Raw genomic sequence first — 20,993 nt, 5'->3', positions numbered from 1 at the left:
TATCTTCGCATCAGCCAGCTGTTGATACTTCATCATACACGAACACATAGATGACCCGGAGGGGAACAGAGTAATAAGCTTGCACCAACACCCCTCCCTGCCCCGGTCAATTCCAGCGCCTAATTCAGGTAAACACTAGCACCAAAAAAAGAGTCCATGTTAATTCCGCTTTACCATAAAAATCAATTACTTAATACACAAATGGCAAATAACTCGGGCGATCTCGAAAGCGTATTTCAAGCCTCGAAAATACGTCACCGCGTAGTTATTTCGCGTTTTATACGGTGATTAGTGACTATGTTGGATCAACACCACAACAAAAGAATCAACATTACACAACCAAGAAATAAGAGGAGGGAGGGGGAAGGTCCATACACACCTCGTGGAAGACATTTTGCCGGCGATTTAAAACAATCGATACACGTTCATCCAATAACCAATTTCCACGCCATCCAGCCAAACATCGTCCACACAATTAGCGATTTTCAAATTAACATCTACATGTAAATTGGATGATAATTTGAACCCAAGAGCGAGTTCGGCTCGAATGTGGAGGAGCAGGCGGGAACCAGAACCGGGGAAAAAAAATATGTTAGCTGAATGTCTGACCATATTTCGAAGAGGAAACTACGGTTGATCGCCAGTTATCGCAGAAAGTGAGCAAAGCTGTCAATTGTTGCTACAATTACCATTGAGAAGAAATATAATGTACCTTATTTCTCCTCTAAGACAATTAAGCCGGGTTTTCCTAGGAATAGGTTTCTTGCGCCGCGTGAACCGAATTAAACCATTTCGCGCCGACAGAAACGTGTTACATAATCACGCTACGCGTTTGTGTTTTCCTAGCGAGGCGCATCAGATCAGGGCGGCTATATAAAGTATATGGCTTTGGCATCAGCTACTCTGTCGTCTGCATGCTCCGGTTTGAAGCGAAGGGAAATAAAACACACAAGAGTGAAGAGAATATCGGCAAAACGCGCGGCGCACGACGCATTTGACTCCTCCAGAAGCAGTCGGCCAATCACGCCCGACGTAAAGCGCTGTTGTCAGGCGTATTGTGCTTTGTAGGAAAACAGTCACGCTGCTTTTCTTATTGGTGAGTGGACGGCGTGTCGCGCTGGGTGAATCACGTCGCGCGCGGCACAGGAAACCTGCTCCTAGGAAAACCTGGCTTTACTGTTCTTCTAGAAGCCGCCACCCCCGAACTTGAATAAACTCTCTCCAATAAAGATATTTCTACAGCAACACGAACAAAAACTTTTTATACCTTTCCGCACCCAGAGGTGGATGGATTTATTGTTTTTCCGACTGTCCCACCCCCCCCCCCAAATCTTTCGGTTCTTCTTCCCTGAATCACTCATTCTTCAAACTTTTCGATGCGCTATAGCTTGCTTCCCCCTGGCCCGTCATTTGGGGGGGGGGGCGGCTTTTCAAAATACACTAAAAATGGTATGTGTATATATATACATGTATATATACATACAGTGAGTCCATGTTCTTTGCCCCCCTTGGAAAAAAGTTGAAATGACGTCCCTGGGTTCCCCCCCCCCCCGTAAATACGCCGGTGTCTCTAAGTCACACCTTTCATAATTTTTCCAATCCTTCCTCTTGATTCATTTTTTCATTCATTTCTTTGGTAGTTCACTGACCTCATTCCCCCCTTCTCTATAAGGCCACTCTTTTGGTCACTCACTGATCTGGTCGTAATCTAAAGCCGGGTTTTCCTAGTACAAATACAAATACAAATACAAATACAACGCCACAACAGGCAAATTGCCCAACGAGGTGGCTGACTCAAGAACATCATGGATCCCCGAGCCCCTACCTACTACTGCTACACCACACATGCACCCCCCCCCTCCGCGGAACCCCCCAACGAATCGGTACATGCGGGAATGTGCGTGTACGTGTAGTGCAACCTGACGTAAAGTTTGTTTCTGTGTAATGCTTGTTATGTGTAGTGCTGTCATCTGCCCCCAGTTTTACTAACTATGAGTGAAGTGTTATGGTTGAATGATTTACCGTTGTAGGACTGTTGCTCTCTGTGGCGAGACTTTTTAACGGGGAGATCGGCTCGCATTTGCGCCTTGAAGTTGGGAACCACAGAAAACCAACTTCAGCCGACCACCACTGTGGGGTTCGAACCCGGATCCTCGCATCACGAGTCCGGCACTATAACCACTCGACCACCACAGTAGCAGGTTTCCTGTGCCTCGCGCAACGTGATTCGACCAGCGCGACACGCCGTCCACTCACCTGTAAGAAAAGCAGCATGACTGTTTTCCTACAGAGTGCGATACGCCTCACGATTGCGCTTTACGTCGGGCGTGATGGGCCGACTGCGTCTGGAGGAGTCAAATTCGTCGTGCACCGAGGTTTTGCCGATATTCTCTTCACTCTTGTGTGTCTTCTTTCCCTTCCCTTAAAAAACGGAGCATGCAGACGACAGAGTAGCTGATGCCAAAGCTATATATTTTATATAGCCGCCCTGATCTGATGCGCCTCGCAAGGAAGACACAAACGCGTAGCGTGATTATGTAACTCGTTTCTGTCGGCGCGAAATAGTCTAATTCGGTTCACGCTGCGCAACAAGCCTATTCCTAGGAATACCCGGCTTTAGTCACTCCTTTGGTAATTTCATCATAGGCGGAGATTGACTTGGAAGTCTGGGGGGGGGGGGGCAAGGTATTAATTAAGGAGATAATTCCAAAATCAATTAAAGAGATAATTCCAAAATCAATTAAAGAGATAATTCCAAAATCAATGAAAGAGATAATTCCAAAATCAATGAAAGAGATAATTCCAAAATCAATGAAAGAGATAATTCCAAAATCAATGAAAGAGATAATTCCAAAATCAATGAAAGAGATAATTCCAAAATCAATGAAAGAGATAATTCCAAAATCAATGAAAGAGATAATTCCAAAATCAATGAAAGAGATAATTCCAAAATCAATGAAAGAGATAATTCCAAAATCAATGAAAGAGATAATTCCAAAATTAATGAAAGAGATAATTCCAAAATTAATGAAAGATGATTCATAATTTAAGTATTATTGGAAGATAATTCCAGAATTAAGAAGTGATATTTCTAAAATTAATGAAAAAAATTCTAGAACTAATTAAAGAAAAAATTCTAGAATTAATGAAAAATATAATTCCAAAATCAATGAAAGAGGTAATTTCAGCACTAATAAAGTGATAATTCCAAAATAATTGAAAGCGATAAATGAAAGATGATTACAGAATTAAGGAAAGAGACAATTCCAGAACTAAGGAAAGAGACAATTCCAGAACTAAGGAAAGAGATAATTCCGAAATTAATGAAAGCAATAATTCCGAAATTAATGAAAGCAATAATTCCAGCATTAATGAAAGATAATTTCAGATTGATGAAAGTGATAATTCCAAAATTAATGAAAGAAAAAATGCTAAAATTAATGGAAGAAAAAATTCTAGAATTAATGGAAGAAAAAATTCTAGAATTTACGAAAGAAATAATTTCAGCATTAATAAAAAAAAATTCCAAAATTAATGAAAGTGATAATTCCAAAATTAATGAAAGAGATAATTCCAGAATTAATGAAAGAAATAATTTCAGCATTAATGAAAAAGAGATAATTCCAAAATAATGAAAGAGGTAATTCCAGAATAAATTAGATATAATTTCAGCATTAATGAAAGAAATAATTCCAGCATTAATAAAAAAAATAATTTCAGCATTAATGAAAGAAATAATTTCAGCATCAATGAAAGAAATAATTTCAGCATCAATGAAAGAAATAATTTCAGCATTAATAAGATATAATTTCAGCATCTATGAAAGAAATAATTTCAGAATCTATGAAAGAAATAATTTCAGAATCTATGAAATAAATAATTTCAGAATCTATGAAATAAATAATTTCAGAATCTATGAAATAAATAATTTCAGAATCTATGAAAGAAATAATTTCAGAATCTATGAAATAAATAATTTCAGCATTAATAAGATATAATTTCAGCATCTATGAAAGAAATAATTTCAGAATATATGAAAGAAATAATTTCAGAATCTATGAAAGAAATAATTTCAGAATCTATGAAAGAAATAATTTCAGAATCTATGAAAGAATTAATTTCAGAATCTATGAAAGAAATAATTTCAGAATCTATGAAATAAATAATTTCAGCATTAATAAGATATAATTTCAGCATTAATAAGATATAATTTCAGCATCTATGAAAGAAATAATTTCAGAATCTATGAAATAAATAATTTCAGCATTAATAAGATATAATTTCAGAATCTATGAAAGAAATAATTTCAGAATCTATGAAAGAAATAATTTCAGAATCTATGAAAGAAATAATTGCAGAATCTATGAAAGAAATAATTTCAGAATCTATGAAAGAAATAATTTCAGAATCTATGAAAGAAATAATTTCAGAATCTATGAAAGAAATAATTTCAGAATCTATGAAAGAAATAATTTCAGAATCTATGAAAGAAATAATTTCAGAATCTATGAAAGAAATAATTTCAGAATCTATGAAAGAAATAATTTCAGAATCTATGAAAGAAATAATTTCAGAATCTATGAAATAAATAATTTCAGCATTAATAAGATATAATTTCAGCATTAATAAGATATAATTTCAGCATCTATGAAAGAAATAATTTCAGAATCTATGAAAGAAATAATTTCAGAATCTATGAAAGAAATAATTTCAGAATCTATGAAAGAAATAATTTCAGAATCTATGAAAGAAATAATTTCAGAATCTATGAAATAAATAATTTCAGAATCTATGAAAGAAATAATTCCGAAATTAATAGCAGAGATATTTCCAAAAATAATGAAAGAGATAATTACATAATTAATGAGATATAATTACAGAATCAATAAAAGAAATAATTTCAGCATTGATGAAAGAAATTATTCAGAATTGATGAAAGAAATTATTCAGAATTGATGAAAGAAATTATTCTACAAAAAATGAAGAAATAATAATTAATAAAACAAATTATTCCAGAATTAATGAGGGAAAATCCAAGAATTGATGAAAGAAATTTTTCAGGCATTAATGAAAGAAATGATTCTAGTATCAATGAAATTAATAATTTATTTTCATTTTTAGATGAGTTCTCTTTCTATCCTTTTTTTTTAATTTTTAAAAACCAATATTTAAAGACCGAACTGTACATTTCTATGGGAAACGTGCCAGTCGCAGGGGCTGGATGCTTCCCCTAAGCTCAATGGCTAGAACTCCCAACGCTACCGCACATGGAAACGGGACTACATCATCTTTTTTTTAAGATATCGTTGGTGCTGCCATCTAATGTCGAAATCAAAAGTGAATCATGTGGTGTGGATGAAGTTCAGGTTGAAAAACAATCTTCATTCTACTTAGTTCCTTATGAATGAAGCTCATAAACCGAGCTGGATGTTTGAACTAAAAGCTCGGTTATTTTATCTGGGCATAAGGAGACATCTAAAACAAAGAACCTCAATGAGCAGACGACAGACAAGAAGTCGCTTTGCTTGGTTCCTTACAAGCTATGCTCATAAACTGAGCTGGCTATTCGAAATAAAAGTTCAGTTATTTTTTCATAATACAAGGAGACGTCCAAAACAAAGAATCTTGGAAGAAGCAGACGACAGACAGTCTGAGGCTCAATTCATATACTGTTTGTGTCGCCATCTAATCTCAAAATTTTCAACAACTCAAAAGATGATGGAAAAAGAGCGAGAGCAAAAAGAGGGAGAGAGATCGGGTTTTTTTACAATATTATCATTGACTTCGTAATAAATATAAACCAAAAAATCATTGATCAAAATGGGGAAAAAAGTTTTTTTCACTTACGCATGTAAATTATTATTGTGATAATTACTTATGCATGTAAATTATTATTGTGATAATTACTTATGCATGTAAATTATTATTGTGATAATTACTTATGCATGTAAATTATTATTGTGATAATTACTTATGCATGTAAATTATTATTGTGATAATTACTTATGCATGTAAATTATTATTGTGATAATTACTTATGCATGTAAATTATCATGAAATTTTTTATGAGACGAAAATTTCGGCAACAAAATTGGTACACTTGTAATAAAAAATCAATAGATTAATTATATTTTTAAATAAATAATTTTTAATATAAATAATTATACTTTTTCTACAAAAAATTATTTTTTTAGAAAGAATATTTTCTTTCCATAAAAATATTCTGACAATTTGCATGATCGAACCTTAGAGGAGAAATAAAGAACTTATATTTCTTCTAATGGATCGAACACATAAGTGAAAATACGGATCATGTGGTTCGGATAGGGTTACCAGATTCAAAACTGAGCAAGGAGGACACCTGTCACTCACCTTAGGTAACGCTACTTTTCCAAATTTTTGAAACAGATGGTGCCACTATACTGACGGTAAAATTATATAAAAACGTAATTAAAGCCAGGTTTTCCTAGGCAGTAGCGTAGGTGGGCAGGTGCGGCCCAGCTCTGAGGGAGCGACAAAAAATTTCCGGTTCTGTATTAATGCGTTACATAAAATAACATGTCAAATAATTTACATGAGCATTTACAATCGATAATTGCAGCCATAGGCGGAGATTGACTTGGAAGTCTGGGGGGGGGGCAAGGTCATTATTGCTGGGTGGGGGGGGGTGCACGATGATGATGTCATTTCATATATACATATATACATTAGATCAGTCGACTCAATCTTTAACGCTGGGGGGCAATGCCCCCCATCCGTAATGGTAATTCACATGTAAACGCATTGTTTGGGCTACTCACATGCCTGCATAATGTTTTGGTTGTTCGCATGCTTGCACAATGTTTTGATTGCTCATATGCTTGCAAACTATTTTAAGCAGGGTCGCAACTAGATGCTTGGTCACCCGGGGTAATCGAGCATTTTGACGCCCCCCTTATAATGTTGAAGGAGAGGTTCCAGAATGAAATTTGCGCCCCTTTGGGTCTAGCACCCGGGGGAAGAGACCTGCCTGCTCCCTCCCTAGTTGCGGCCATGGTATTAAATCGCTCTCATGCTTGCACGCTGTTTTGGTTATACGGACACGTGCATGGTGACATTCTGACCTAATCTCTCGCTCCCTAGGCAGAAGAGGATTCATAGTTTTACCACCCTTTTAATTTTCTGGGACACTCACATGCTTGGAAATCCCCTAGATCACTCTTTTGTCACTCACATGCTTGAAAGCTCTGTATGCAGCGCCGCAATTACGGTGGGTGAAGGGAAGGGGGGGGGGGGTCTGGTGCTCTGAGCCAGAGGTGGACGGGAGAGGAGCATGGGGGCTTGTACCTTTCCCCCAAAGCCGACAAAAAAGTTAGAAATTTTTTTTATATTTCTGTGAAAAAATTAAAATATCGAAAGGAAATATACCTTTTAGGTAGTATTTAAGCCAATTTCTGTTAATTCAAATGCTTTTTGAAGGGTGATGACAACAAATTCCCCACGGGAAGGAAACTTTTGTATCCCCCTCCAAAGGTGATCCTGTGCACACCCCTGCCCCAAGCACCGAATCCTGAGAGGGCATCAAATTCACCCTTCAGCTTCTCCTTCTACACTACAGGGGAGCGCCAAAATGCGTGCTTGCCCCGGTTGACAGAGTATCTAGTTGCAGCCCTGTCTCTAGGTCACTGGTTTGGTCACTCACATGCTTGTAAACTCTCTGGGTCACTCGTTTGGTCACTCACTTTGTAAGTCACTCTTTAAGCTCACATGCTTGAACATTGTTTTGGTGACTCACTGATCCGGTTCTTTGATTTTTGGGTCACTCTTTTGTTCACTTAGACACTTGCAAACTATCTAGGTCACTTGTTTAGTCCCCTCTCATGCTTAAAAACTCTCTCTAGATCACTCCTTTGGTCGCTCACATGCCTGAACATTGTTTTGGCCACTCACTCACCTAGTTCCTTGATTTATTTTCGTTAAATTTGATCTTCCTTTTGTTCACTCGCATGCTTCCAAACTCTCTATGTCACTCGTTTGGTTACTCACTGGCCTAGTCCCTCACTCTCTAGGCAGAGGCAAATTAATGGTTTTACCGCCTGTGGGAAAACAACCCAAATTTTGCCACCCTTTTCCTATTCTACTCTAGTTTACTTGGCCACTCATTTCTCAAATTTGGCACCCCTCCGAACTATGCACTCTTGGCGGCACTATAGCCCACTAATGTGACTGTATTGTGCAATATTTAGCACATTTACCTCAAGCATTAATAAGAGTCTACTGTATCAACCGAGGCTATCTATTTTTGATTAAACCAAGAGTACTCAACCTTTTGTAGAATGCGAGCATTTCATTGGTTTTGAAACGTGTGGCGGGCTATTTGGATCATCTGTAAATATGCCTCGAGCTACTCAGGTGATCTCGGATTGTGCCGTGGGCAACTTGAGTGATTTGGAAATGTGCGGTGGGCAATTTTTAATGATCTGGAAATATGTCAAGAGCCACTAGAGTGATATAAAAATGCCGGGGGCCACTTAAGTGAATTGTATATGTGTCACGGTCTACCTAAGTGATCTGTAAACGTGGTGTGAGCACGTTACAGTAAATTATTTTGGTAAGAGAGAAAATTCAACTGCCCCTGCGGGGAATCGAAACCACTTCCTTTCACTTTCCGGGTGAACGCCCTAGACCACTAGACTACAGAGGCACCGAATTTCTCAATCTTTCCTTGGAGCTCCTGTACACTGAAAGGGACCATGCACATGATGGACGGCCGGACCAGACTCAGGCCAAGCTCACAACTGCTGACGCTGCCACCAGATGGCGACTGATTCGGTGCCTCTGTAGTCTAGTGCGTTCACCCGGAAAATGAAAGGACGTGGGTTCGATTCCCCGCAGGGGCAGTTGGATTTTATCTCTTTCCAAAATATATCTTCGCAACAGCCAGTTGTTAAAACCTTCGTAAGAGAGTGTAGTTATACGAAGTAGATTTTTGTGCTACATATTACTTATACCCGAAGGTAAGCTGTAGCAGGATTAAAGGCAACTTTTATGTTAACCAGATACTGACCGAACACGGCGCTTTTGGTTATTATCAAGGGTGGAGACACCAGAAAGATGACTCTTGTGTATTTTGTGGTGAAAGGTGTGCAAGAAGAAGACATTACCTGTACGATTGCCGTTACTGGAAAAAGTGAAAGAGAGACAATCATACCTCCGGATAAAAGAAATCTCGACGTATTAACTCTTTTAAGAAACAAGGAAATTTATGAATTTTACATAGGAGTCATCAGAAAATCAATGGAGATATATCTCGAATATTGGTAGGGAATAGTGAAAGAAAAAAGGGAGGAGAGAACTTTTCCTAACTATATTGCGAATAATGTGTGAATACTGAAGTTTGTGACATTTTGATTTGAGTTTTATATTTTTAAGTTATCCCATGAGATTATGGGCATATATTTCGTATTTATTTTTACAGAGTGAAGTTGTTGTTTTGCATAGTGGACAGGGGCGTCGGAAGTGTTTCGAACCTGTGAGTGCTCGTCTTGAGTTCCATATAGGAAATTTCGATTTCTGAATCAATTCTATGGGTGCTCGGACCTGTTTTACAAATTTTCGTGGGTGCTGTGAGCACCCACGAATATATATATATATATATATATATATATATATAGAAAATTGGACTCTTTGTGCTGAGAGGGATTGATTGAAATATTGAACTTCAGGATCCGCTGTATGCCGCTAGGGGCGGGACAGCAATATATATATGATTGATATGAAGTAGATTTATCTGTTCACCCTCACGTAAACATTTCTCTTTTGCTCTCATACCTACCCAGTAGAAGGATACATCATATGTGTGTTGTTTTATATTGGTTTGTTGTAACCAACCCTTGCAGTGATGAGAAGAGAGAGGAAAGAAAACAGAGAGAGCTTATTTGACTTTTATTCCACAGTCGTTTGGACGCAATATTACGTCCTTGTTCGTAAAGAGGTTAAGTAGTCGTAATAAATTCATCATAACACGTCAAGTTGCTGATTTTAAGATCGGTACCATGCTCTATTAAGTTCTAGTTATGTGTTACGTTTTGAGGTAGATTTGTTTTGCAAAGTTATTGTAAGAGATTTCATTACAAAACTTCTGTAAGGTGAGTGAATGTTGGAAAGTAATAAATCGATATTTTGAAATCTTCCGGAAGAGAAAGGTCTCCTATACAAACCCGTGAAGATGGCTGTCGAATTTCACTGCGATTTTGTTAGCTGAAATGATAATTGAATTAAATATTTATTTTTGAGCCTTAGCTCATTACAATATCACAATGCATCAATCAGAAACGATAACATTAATTCGTATTAGTGACAACACAGCTATCTAATACAAAAACATTTTTGCGTGAACAGGGGGATAACTAAATTGAGGAAAAATAAATAAATAAATAATGAAAAATTCACAAACCCCGATCAAGGTATGTAGGGGGGGGGGGTTAACATATGCACATATTTTTTCACATTTATATCGTTTTACAAGAAGATGAACGATTTATCAATCACTAGATCCTTTATTCATAAAAAAAAAGGATGAGATTAGATCGAATTTCCTCATGCAACTCTACCAGTCAGTTTCAGATCGTACAAAAAGCTGAAATGATAAGGGATGGGATGACACACAGCAATATTACGGGTGGATATAGTCAGTATAAAGGCTTCGTCGCATCGAGTCGTTAGGATATTTTTCTTTTCTTGTTTTACGAATGTAGAAATTGGCTTATGTAACGATTGTGTGGGTGTCTGCCGTTTTTTTTTCTCTGGTTCTTCCGAGAACTGATGCAGTAAATTCGGGGTTTTCAGATAGATCTTGTGGTTTTTTTTAAGTACCTTGGTTAAAGTCCGGCTACATAGTCATTTCAATAGATTTAATTTTTTTTTCCAAATATACAGTAAGATGTTGGCTGGCTCAAGAGAAACGTAGTGTTTGACCATGAGCTTGAATGTACTAAAAATTAAGATCCCTCCATTCCAATGCTTTCTATCAAAAGTAGAGAGGAAGAACTATATCGGCGATCTTCCTCCGGAGCTGTTGGTGCGCATCTTCTCCTTCTACATCGATTCGGAGGGATATCGGAAGTTCTTGAGGAACATCCCTCAGGTCTGCAGGAAGTGGAATAAGATTTATTCGACCGAATCCCTCTGGGAGAAAGTTTTGGAGACCGAAAGCTGGAAATTCGATGAAATGATGGGTTTGGCTGAAAGAGGACTGCTGAGGTCTGCCCGGCGCCTCGACTATTTCAAGCCCTTCGCGCTCACGAGCGACCAGGAAAAGATGGAGTTGAACGAGATAGCGTTGCTGCACCCAAAGTCGAGGCTGAAGTGCTTAGACAGTTTCATCGATGGCAGCCAACTACCTCGGCTGGTTCTGCACTGCCCTAACCTGAGAGAACTTCAGTTATTCTCCAACTTCGTGTCGAGTGATTTGATGCGGGCTTTGGCTGAATATTGCCCGAATATCGAGAGCTTGAATCTGACCAAGATAATAATGAAGCTCGCCGAAGAGCGGATCCCGGATGATGTACTCGGTCCGTTCTTGGCCGCACGTGGTCAGAACTTGAAGAAACTCGAACTCTGCAACGTTTTTCTCCTCGCCAACGATCTCCTCGTTCACATGATCGCCGAGCACTGCCATTCTCTGGAACAGTTGTTTGTCTCTCTGGTCATGCTTCCGGAGCACGATGATGACCCCATCAATTACCCGGATTATTTCCAGCTTCGACCTCAGCTCTCCCTCCACGAGATCATTTTAGGGTGCCCGAAAATGCGGGCGTTCACCGCTTTCCACATCGACGTAGTTCCCCCCGAAGTCGAATGTAACGGATTCGGGAACATGACGTCCGTCTGCGTGTGCTTCGTCGACTTCAACGGAATGGACTTGTACTCGATGCTGAAGAATGCCGAGAATCTCAAGAATCTACAGCTAATTAAATGTCAGAACGTTGTACTGAGTAACCTGCCGAGGGTCCCGTCGGATAAATTGGAATTTCTGTCGTTCATATACCAGAGCTTCGAGAACTCCACCATGACGTTCCTCGCGGAGTGCGTGGCCAAGTGGAAGAGTACGCTGACGTGCCTTTCTTTCGCCGGGGTCGAATGCGACCTGGACGAAGTCCTGGAAGCTTACTTGGATGGGAATCAGAACCCGAGACTCGAGGAGATGTTGATCGCGGACAACGACATCGACACCCTCGTCCTGAAGAGATTGATACGATCCTGTGAGAACCTCAGTTCCGTGCGTTGCAACGAATGGAATCTTCGGGATCGCAGGGAGGTCGAAAATTTCTGCGCGTCTTCTACCGAAGGTTCGAGATCGCGCCACTATTTACGCCGCTGTTTGCCTCTGATCGTGCTTTCTCTTTTAAGCGTCGCATGTCTCGCGTGCAATCATTTCGCGTATCGCGATCGGTGATTTCTGTCGAGGTCGTTGATGACCGGAATTTCAGATCCCAATCTACGATGTAACGTGGAAATGTACCTCACGGATGTTAGTCGACTCAGCCAATCAAATTCTTTTTCCTTTTGTCCTTCCTGACAGGGGATATAAAAACAGATACATCAAAGAGAAATGGTTTCGTGTTATATTCATTACGTATGAGTCTCAATTTTCCAGGATCATATTCAGATGAAGATTTATAGTTTTGGGGGCGCGGGAAAGGGGCGATGGAGGCCATCGCACCTCCCAAGAGCCGGGTATGAGAAAAATTGACATTTCCCGTGAAATATGGGATAACTCTCCGAGCCTACACAATTAGTCGACCTTCTCGACACATCATCCCGGATCCGCGACCGCGCTCAGTCCTGGTAGAATCTTTCTTGAAATCGGAAGTACGAAGAAACGATGGCAAGATTACCTTAAAAAAGATGGTCTTTTCTTTCTTTCTTTCACACCGAGCACAACTAACACCTTCTATAGCAGGAAGCCTCCACGCGAAGCTCGTGACGTTACTGAAGTCGCCCATTTAGTCATTGGATATACTGCAAAAGAAGGTAAAGATCTCACATACGGCGGCCTTCTTTATCCAACGGCTGCAGATGAAATGGACGACTTCAGTGACGTCAAAGTTTCGAGCGGAGGCTTTCTGCGATAGAAGGCGTTAGTGCGACTCCGGTTTATCTCCATGGACAATTTACTATCGAGTGAGTTGTGCTGGAAGTGTGAGCGTGTGTGTACCTAACAGTCTGAATGCTTATATAGTTGTGTGTCTGATTTTTCAGTGATGCTATTTATATTTCAGAAGTGAAAATAATGATTGAATACCGTTTTATACTAATAAATAATTTAATAAGTATACTGTTGGTCTGTGGCTCTCTGTGGCGAGACTTTTTTAACTGGGAGAACAGCTCGCATTCTCACCTTGAAGTTGGGAACCACAGAAAACCAACTTCAAACGACCACCACTGTGGTGACGATGGAGTTTGAACCCGGGTCCTGGAGATGTGAGTCCGTCACTATGACCACTCGATTACCAGAGAAGTCTTGAGATGATCCTCTAGAGGTGGCTAATTTTAAGGAGTAAACAATTACTGTACTCCAGGGGTTCCCAAAGTATGGGTCGCAGAGATTGCAGACAGAGATTTGTGACGAAAGTAAAAACATATATGAAAAAACTAAAAAAAATGCATTCATTCTCTCACCTGAACAGCTACTTTCCAGAAATACATCGCACAATGTAATTTTATCAAATTCTGCGTGTGCAATAATCAACATATCAAGTTACTATTTGCACTGGGGATTCATAAAGAATCATCGATTTCAAAATATGTTATGAATAAAAAATCCCGGCTAAAACTAGGGCTACGCTCGTGTTTAGTCTGGCCCAATGTGTTGAAAGGTTGGTCATGGGCGAGTGGTGTAGCCGCTCCACCATTGGTAACGATCGTCAATCAATGTTAGAGGCCGGAAGGAATCGGAAGGCTGGTTGAACAGAACGACCAGTACCTTGTAGCCTCCTACCTAAGCCAAAGAAGCGATCCTCCAATACGTCCGGCAAAACATTGATCGGGAACGCGAGAAGTCGTAACATTATTAGAATTCTGAAAGCAAATATTCGCCAAGGAATACTGGACCAGTATTCCACATACAGGGCCGGATTAAGATGTTTGAAGGCCCTAGCCCTAAGCACTTAAATGATTTTGGTGCTCTCTCCCCCACCGCCCCCCCCCATACGTATATTTTACACAATGTTGAATCCATCAATGGAAAAAAAAACATCGAATGAAACTTTGTATTTCAAAAGTAACTAATCCAAGACCAGCAGTGGATCCAGAAGTAGGGTGGGGAGTAATCACTCCTCCCAAAATCCGTATAATATGGTAAAACTTGGACTGTCCCGTAAAATACGAGACAATCCTACAATCTTACACAATTAGCCACCCCCTCCTGACTCATCGCTATGGATCCGTGACTGTGTCTGAGGTTGAACATATGATCTGGATATTTCTGAGCACCCACTTTATATATATATATATATATATATATATCTAAAAGCTTTCTAACTACCTTTTTTCTAGCTAAAAGTCTTTGATAACATCTTTACAACTAATGCTACTTACCCCCATGGCCCCCACAAAGGGGGCTGACAGGGCTCTATCCTTGGGACCCAGGACAGTTCTCATCATTTTTTGCATTTCCACACTATAAATTAACTACAGAAGGGGCCCGTGAAAAGTCTGACCGGGGGGGGGGGGATGGCCCCGCAAAAGATCTCGGCCCCGCTCCAGGATGTGGGGGGCCATGCTTACCATATTTGTGTCTATACTTAGTGGAGATATGAGCCATCATATATACTTTTACATACTTTAATCGAGGGAAGATGGACCCTCAATCAAAAAAAGTATTTTTTCCACATTATTTGCTTCTTATCTCAACGCATCTTAAATTTGCCTTTCAGTGTTTTGATTCTGGCTTTGAAATTGCAATGTCAAATTTTATTGGTTTTTTTCCATCCCCAAATTCAGCGCTTGATCTCTCCCTATACTTTTCTTAATTAAAAATTATTATGAAAAATTTGTTAAAAGATTAATTTTTAAAATTATGCAAGATACAGACGCCATGCATGTCAATTTTACCTTCTTTTTTTTGAATTGCCAAAATGCACGTTTTCGAACTTTTTCATATTTTAGATAGATCATGGATTTACTACGTATATACGGTGGCCTCTGTTAATTCGCCCTTCATCTCATCAACTATTTGCCGTAGAGGTATGGTTCCAATTTGGAAAATGCTAAAAACGTGTCCAGAAACTACTCTGTTTCAGTTTTGAGAATGAAAATACAGTGCGTCACAAAATAAATAAAAAAATTGATTTCACATGGACACCCTTTACTAAAAAACACAATTAGAAAGTTGTTGCACATACAAAAATCTGCGAACTCGTTGCAGTTACCATCTGGTCTGGCGGTACCAATAGTGCGCACGAGGTGAATGTGTGTAGTTTCATTCGGCGATGCTTCCACTGTTGATGTTCCATAGTAGACTGTAGCATGGATATCTCTAGATGATATGATGACTGCCCCCGAAGCGAGGCAACTTCGACTGTCCTCTAGAGCAGCGGTTCTCAACCGGTGCTCCGTGTGCACTTCCCAGGGGCTCCGCGGTGACTCGAGGAAAAGAAAAGAAATCAGTAAATTTGGTAAATGAATAAAACAAAGAGGTCTACAGGGGTCCGCCATAAAAATTATATGTGAAAAGGGCTCCTAGAGTCAAACAGTGCTCCTCCACAGAAATTATATCCTGAAAAGGTCTCCGCGAGTCAAAAAGTTTGAGAACCGCTGCTCTAGAGTGTTAATTGCATGCCTTCCTGGAAACCTCTGAACTGTCATGTTTCCCTAGGGAGGCTTGGGAATTTTTCAGTCGCAAACATTACCATCTGAATCATTCTCTCATATATTCCGGAAGACGGATGTACAGTGTGTAAATTCTAAATGTTAACAATTTTTACTACTGAGCTTTCTGAAAAAAAAAGGTAAAACGTTTCTCTCTGATTTTTTTTTTCTCAATCTAATTATTCACCTGGTTCAGTACCAACATTAGAGATATTTTGTTTCATGAACGGAGCCGGATCGTGAATCCTGGTGAACTACGCGGTCGCAAAAGGCGCCAACTGAAAGGGGTGACTTTTTTATCACCAAAACTTCATTCGCTTACACTTGAAAAATGTCCAGAAACGACCCTGTTCAAGAATAGAGAGTTTATGCATGAAAACATTTAAGAGCACAAATTTCCGAACATTTAGGATGTAGGCTACGTTGCTTACAGCCCCGGTAGTTCATTGCATACTGTTAAATAAGTTATATCTGAGGTTTAGGCTGATTGCAGCTAGTGTTGTTAATATTCGACACAACCCCTATTCCAGAGCGTCTTTTTGAATTTCGAATTTGAATATTCAAATATTGAGATTGAAATATTGGATTTTGTTTGGGGCACAAGAAGGTTTTAAAAAAGTAATAACATTGAAGAGCTCATATGCAGTGAATCCCACTTATAGCGTTTCCAAAAACTCATAAAAAACGTTGTTGGTGGGAAAACGTTTAAAACGGGAAATTTAAATAAGTTTTAGTAAAAGTTAGGATCACGAAAATAAGTCGTACTAAGCGAAAAAAAATTTTAAATGGGACCGTGTGTTAAGCGGAATATGCTGTAGTAATTTTAAATTAATCTACATTTTCAAATGTAGTTCTAACCGTGTCAAATTCTTTTTCTTTATTTTTGAGGGTTCCACATCCCACACCCCACATCCTGGAGCGAGGCCCCTAGGCTGAGATCTTTAGCGGGCCCCAAGCCAGACTTCTGTAATGAATTTATTCCGTCAAAAAAAATGATGGTTATTGTCCCGGATCCCAGGGCTGGAACTCTGTCAGCAGTGCCGTCTTAACGCATGAACCCACCTGGGCACGGCCCTTGGGGCCTCTAGAGAAAAAGCGGCCTCACAAAAAATGAGATATAGTTGACATTTTCGAGGAACATACATGTAAATTTGCCTGATAGGGCCTCAGAAAAATCACTTGGCTCGGGGGGCCCATGGTGTTCTTAAGACGACCCTGGCACCCGAACAAAGTGATATATCTAAGCTCCCAACCCCTCCCTTCTGGCTGGAAATGCTCACCTAGTACTTTGTATGAAAAATGCTCCGAAAAAAAGTTCACCAAATCCTATTTTTCTTAGTCCCCCCCCCCGGATGGACCCTGGCCCGTAAAAGAGCTGGGGTAACCAGAGTCCTGCCTCGAGCGAATGGGCGGGGGAGGCTTACAAAAAATATATAATTATTTTGCATGATAGTAAGAGGCCCCAAGTCGTTTCAAGAGGCCCCAAGAAAGTCTGTCTCGCGGCACGCTACGTCCCTGGGTGGACCCCCCCCCCTCATAGCCTCGGTGCCAGGTGCACTGGACCCACTTGCCCAACCCCACTAGTTGCGGCCCTTCCCACAAGAGTATAGGCAGGACTGCAACGACTGCAACTAGATGTTTAGTCAGCCGGGGCAAGGACGCATTTTGGTGCTCACCCCCTCTGATCCGACGCCCGGGTCACAAGACTCGCTGCTCCCTATGGCCGCAATTAGAGGGGAGCAGACACGGGACGATAATTATATTTTTTTATACTACTACTTATAATATACTTACTACGGGGGGAGGGGCATGAAAGTTTGATCTGGAGGCGTACCAGAGATCCCTGTCTAGGAACCATGCCGTAGGATATTTAATCCATGGTTTGTTATGAATTCATTATAGAGTAATGAATATCCTGTAAAAAAACCTTACACAGAGGTTCAGAGGGTGGCTCTGGAGGGTGGAGGGGGGGGGGGCTGATGCACCAATATGCGTTAACAACAGGGGTGAATCGAGAAGATATGTGTACTTGTGCGGAATCTATTCTTGGTGTCGCCTGCCTACGTTGTTGTTGTTGTTTTTTTGTCGACAAAGCTTCTCACTTTTTCAACTCGAATTTCGCACACTTCTTTGAGCAGGGCTCAAGTGCGGATCCAGACGGGGGGGGGGGGGGGGCGATCGCCCCTCTCAAGAGCAGAATAATACGGGAGAAATTTGTCTGTCCCGTGAAATACGGATGATCTAATGCACCTACACAGCAAGTCGCTTCTCCGACACATCGCCCTGGATCCGTCTGCCTTCACTACATTCGAAGCTAAAGATGTCTGCCACTTCTTTATTCGCAGCTAAAGATATCTGTCTCGGCTTCATTAGCAGCTGAAAATACCTAGGCTCTGTTCGCCACTGAAGATCTCTGCCTAGGCTTTATTCGCAGCTGAAGATAGTTGTACCTCCTGAATATTTCTGCCTCCACTCATTTCGGAGCTGAATATTTCTGCCTCCACTCATTTCGGAGCTGAATATTTCTGCCTTTACTCATTTCGGAGCTGAATATTTCTGCCTTTACTCATTTCGCTGCTGAAGATATTCACCTCTGCTCCATTCGCAGCAGCTGAAGATGCGGATCCAAGGGTGGGGGCGATAGGTAAGAACCGAATAATATTGGAAAATTTTCCTGTCCCGTAAAATACGGAACGATCCAACGAACTTGCACACAATTCGCTTCTCCCACCACCAGACCAACCGTGACCCCCGCTCTGGTCCCACTAGAAGATATAAGCTGGCCCATCTCAGAGACAAGACCAGCAAACCTCCCACACCAAGCCACAAGCCAACCAGCAGCAGGACCCCTCATACAACTCCCCCTTCCCCACACACACACACACTTCCCCACTTGTTGCACATGAAATGATATATCAATAGAAAGATATGGGGGGAAAATGGGCAGTTGCAAAGACGCACATCGCCTGCAGGCCACGAGTGGGGTCCACGAAAATTCTCTTCTCCCGACACATCGACCTGGATCCGCACCTGGTGGTGGGACGCCGCATCAGCCGAGCAGGTCACACAGCCAATTGTTTCCAACTATGCTTCAACATTACAAGATGGTGCCAAAATGCTTGCTTGACACAGCTGACCAAACCTCTAGTTGTGGCCCCGGGTCTACGATGGTCTAAAGGTGGCCTTGATGTACAAATGAGTAGGGGCAGAAAAGAGAAAGGAATCTCTGCCCGTCCGGGATCTATTTTTGATGCCCCCGATGACGTTTCTCAGCTCAACAATTTTTTTTTTACCTTCCAACTCGGATTTGGCACCCTTTTTTTGAGAGGTGCCCCATGTGGCTGCACAGGTCGCACGGCCTCTGAGAGAGCTGAAAGGCTTCAGTCTAGTTTCTTATATAATTTTTGTTTTTTTCATACTATAAACTCTTTATCGAGGGACCAAGGAAAAATCTGGCCCCCTAAGGCCCCAACAAAGATCCCAGCCTAGCGACCCCTGTTGCAGGACGTGGATGCGATAAATGCATCCAGTCTTCCCGACTAGGCGAATATCCTATAGATATTGTATTTAGGAAGTAATGAGTCCCGTATATACCGGGTGACTCGAAATGTTACGCCGTCCGCCAATAGCAGGTTTTTTTTTTGGCTTGTAGCAATTGCCGCAAATTCACAATGGCACTAACAATTTTAAGGGAATTAAAATTAAAATTTAATACTCTAGAATACTTTAAGACATTCATTTTTAAAAATATTGTTGGTGCTGCTACCTACTTTCAAAATCAGAAGTACCTTATGTGGTGATGACGAAGCTCAGGTATAAAAAAACTGAATTCTCCATTCAACTTTGCTCCTTATAAACAAAGCTTATAAACTGACCTGAAAGATCAAACTTCCAGTTCAGTAATTTTTTCGAAACCCAAGGAGACATCTAAAACAGAGAACCTCCACACAAGCAGACGACAGGTAAGATCGTAAAATGTGAATTTTTCTACACTCCATTTTATAGTAATGTGCTGCCATCTAGTCTCAAATTTAAAAGTGACTCATGTCGTGATGATGAAGTTCAAAGTAAAAAAACTACATTGTTTATTCCGCTCAGTTCCTTATAAACATAGGCGTAAACTTCTATAGGGCCCATGGGCCTGAGCCCCCCCCAACATTTTTGAAGACGCGGCTCAGCCCCCCCAAAAATTCGTATGAATATGGCTTATTCATTTTGCAATAATGAAAAATTTTTTTTTAACCAAAAGTTGTCCTAATTATGAATTAGTTAATGGAAACAATCTGCACAAAATTTTAGTTCTTTTAAAAAATCTGGATGGTCTTTGGCTTTCCTGTTCCATGACAATACGTTTATCTCATTTCTTCCCTGCCGTTCAATCCCCAATTGCACCCTCCATCGGTTCCAATCCTTACTGCCAGAAGGCACGGCTGAGAGGAAGATTCTTTGAGGTGTTGAGGGGGCTCTTTCTTCTTTGCCTGTGGCAAAAACTGAGTGTCTCTTCTTTTGTTCACTGCGACCGGAGGACGGCCATGGCGCCGACATGAAAATAAGCCAAAAGATGCATGGTGGGGGGGGGGGGGGGGGGAGGTTGAAAATTGGGAAGCAATGATATTGAAACCGAAATAAATTACACTCTATAAAGAATAGGTGCCAGAACCTAGAGGCTGAGGCCATTTGAGCCCCCCCCCCCCCGCAATAAATTTTGTAGTATAGAAATTTTAAATATCTTGCGGCATCACAGTCGATCTCAAGGAGGCATTTCAATGCTTTCCCCCTCCCCTTTCCAGACAATAAAATGATCTTCACTCCTAGCCCGTCCGTGGCATCTAGTGGCGTGATTCCCGGGGGGGGGGGGGCACTCAGCGAGCTATAAGCACGGCCATGGACTCCCACATACTGGAGAAGGGCTTCTAGCCTGGGATCTTTGGCGGACTTTTTATTCCATGTATTTTTTTTTTTTTTTCATGATAAAGGGGCCGCACCTTCTGCAGCTGACAAAGAGCATTTCAATAGGGTTCAGTTTCGGCTGCTTCAATGCAGGTTTACTGAATACAATCACCATTTCCTAATTAGAAGGACGGGGAGTGTATAGCGTGTCGCTTATGTGGGGAATATGTCACCTGGAGGCATCCGTCCAT

General features: G+C 40.7%; 2 protein-coding genes across 2 annotated transcripts in view; one reads left to right on the top strand and one right to left on the bottom strand.

Annotated features, from left to right (window-relative positions):
• The window catches only part of E(z) (histone-lysine N-methyltransferase E(z)), a 42,963-nt gene extending 42,415 nt beyond the window's left edge, over nt 1-548 (bottom strand). Inside the window, exon 1 of the mRNA XM_089246056.1 lies at nt 380-548. Within this exon, the coding sequence (XP_089102182.1) occupies nt 380-393 (14 nt within the window). The 5' untranslated portion in view covers nt 394-548. The remainder of the gene's footprint in view (nt 1-379) is intronic.
• Nucleotides 549-10,957: 10,409 nt separating this feature from the next.
• Nucleotides 10,958-12,436, top strand: LOC149075042 (F-box/LRR-repeat protein 6-like). The gene has a single exon (XM_089245997.1). It carries the CDS (start codon nt 10,958-10,960, stop codon nt 12,434-12,436), a length of 1,479 nt encoding a protein of 492 aa, XP_089102123.1.
• Nucleotides 12,437-20,993: the final 8,557 nt, after the last annotated feature.

Source organism: Pholcus phalangioides, unplaced genomic scaffold, assembly GCF_987345545.1.
Source record: "Pholcus phalangioides strain wild (caught in Gottingen) unplaced genomic scaffold, Ppha-v1.0 ptg000016l_1, whole genome shotgun sequence".
Lineage (NCBI taxonomy): Eukaryota > Metazoa > Arthropoda > Arachnida > Araneae > Pholcidae > Pholcus > Pholcus phalangioides.
The sequence above is the reverse complement of the archived record's forward strand: the minus strand, read 5'-3'. Positions and strand labels throughout refer to the sequence as shown.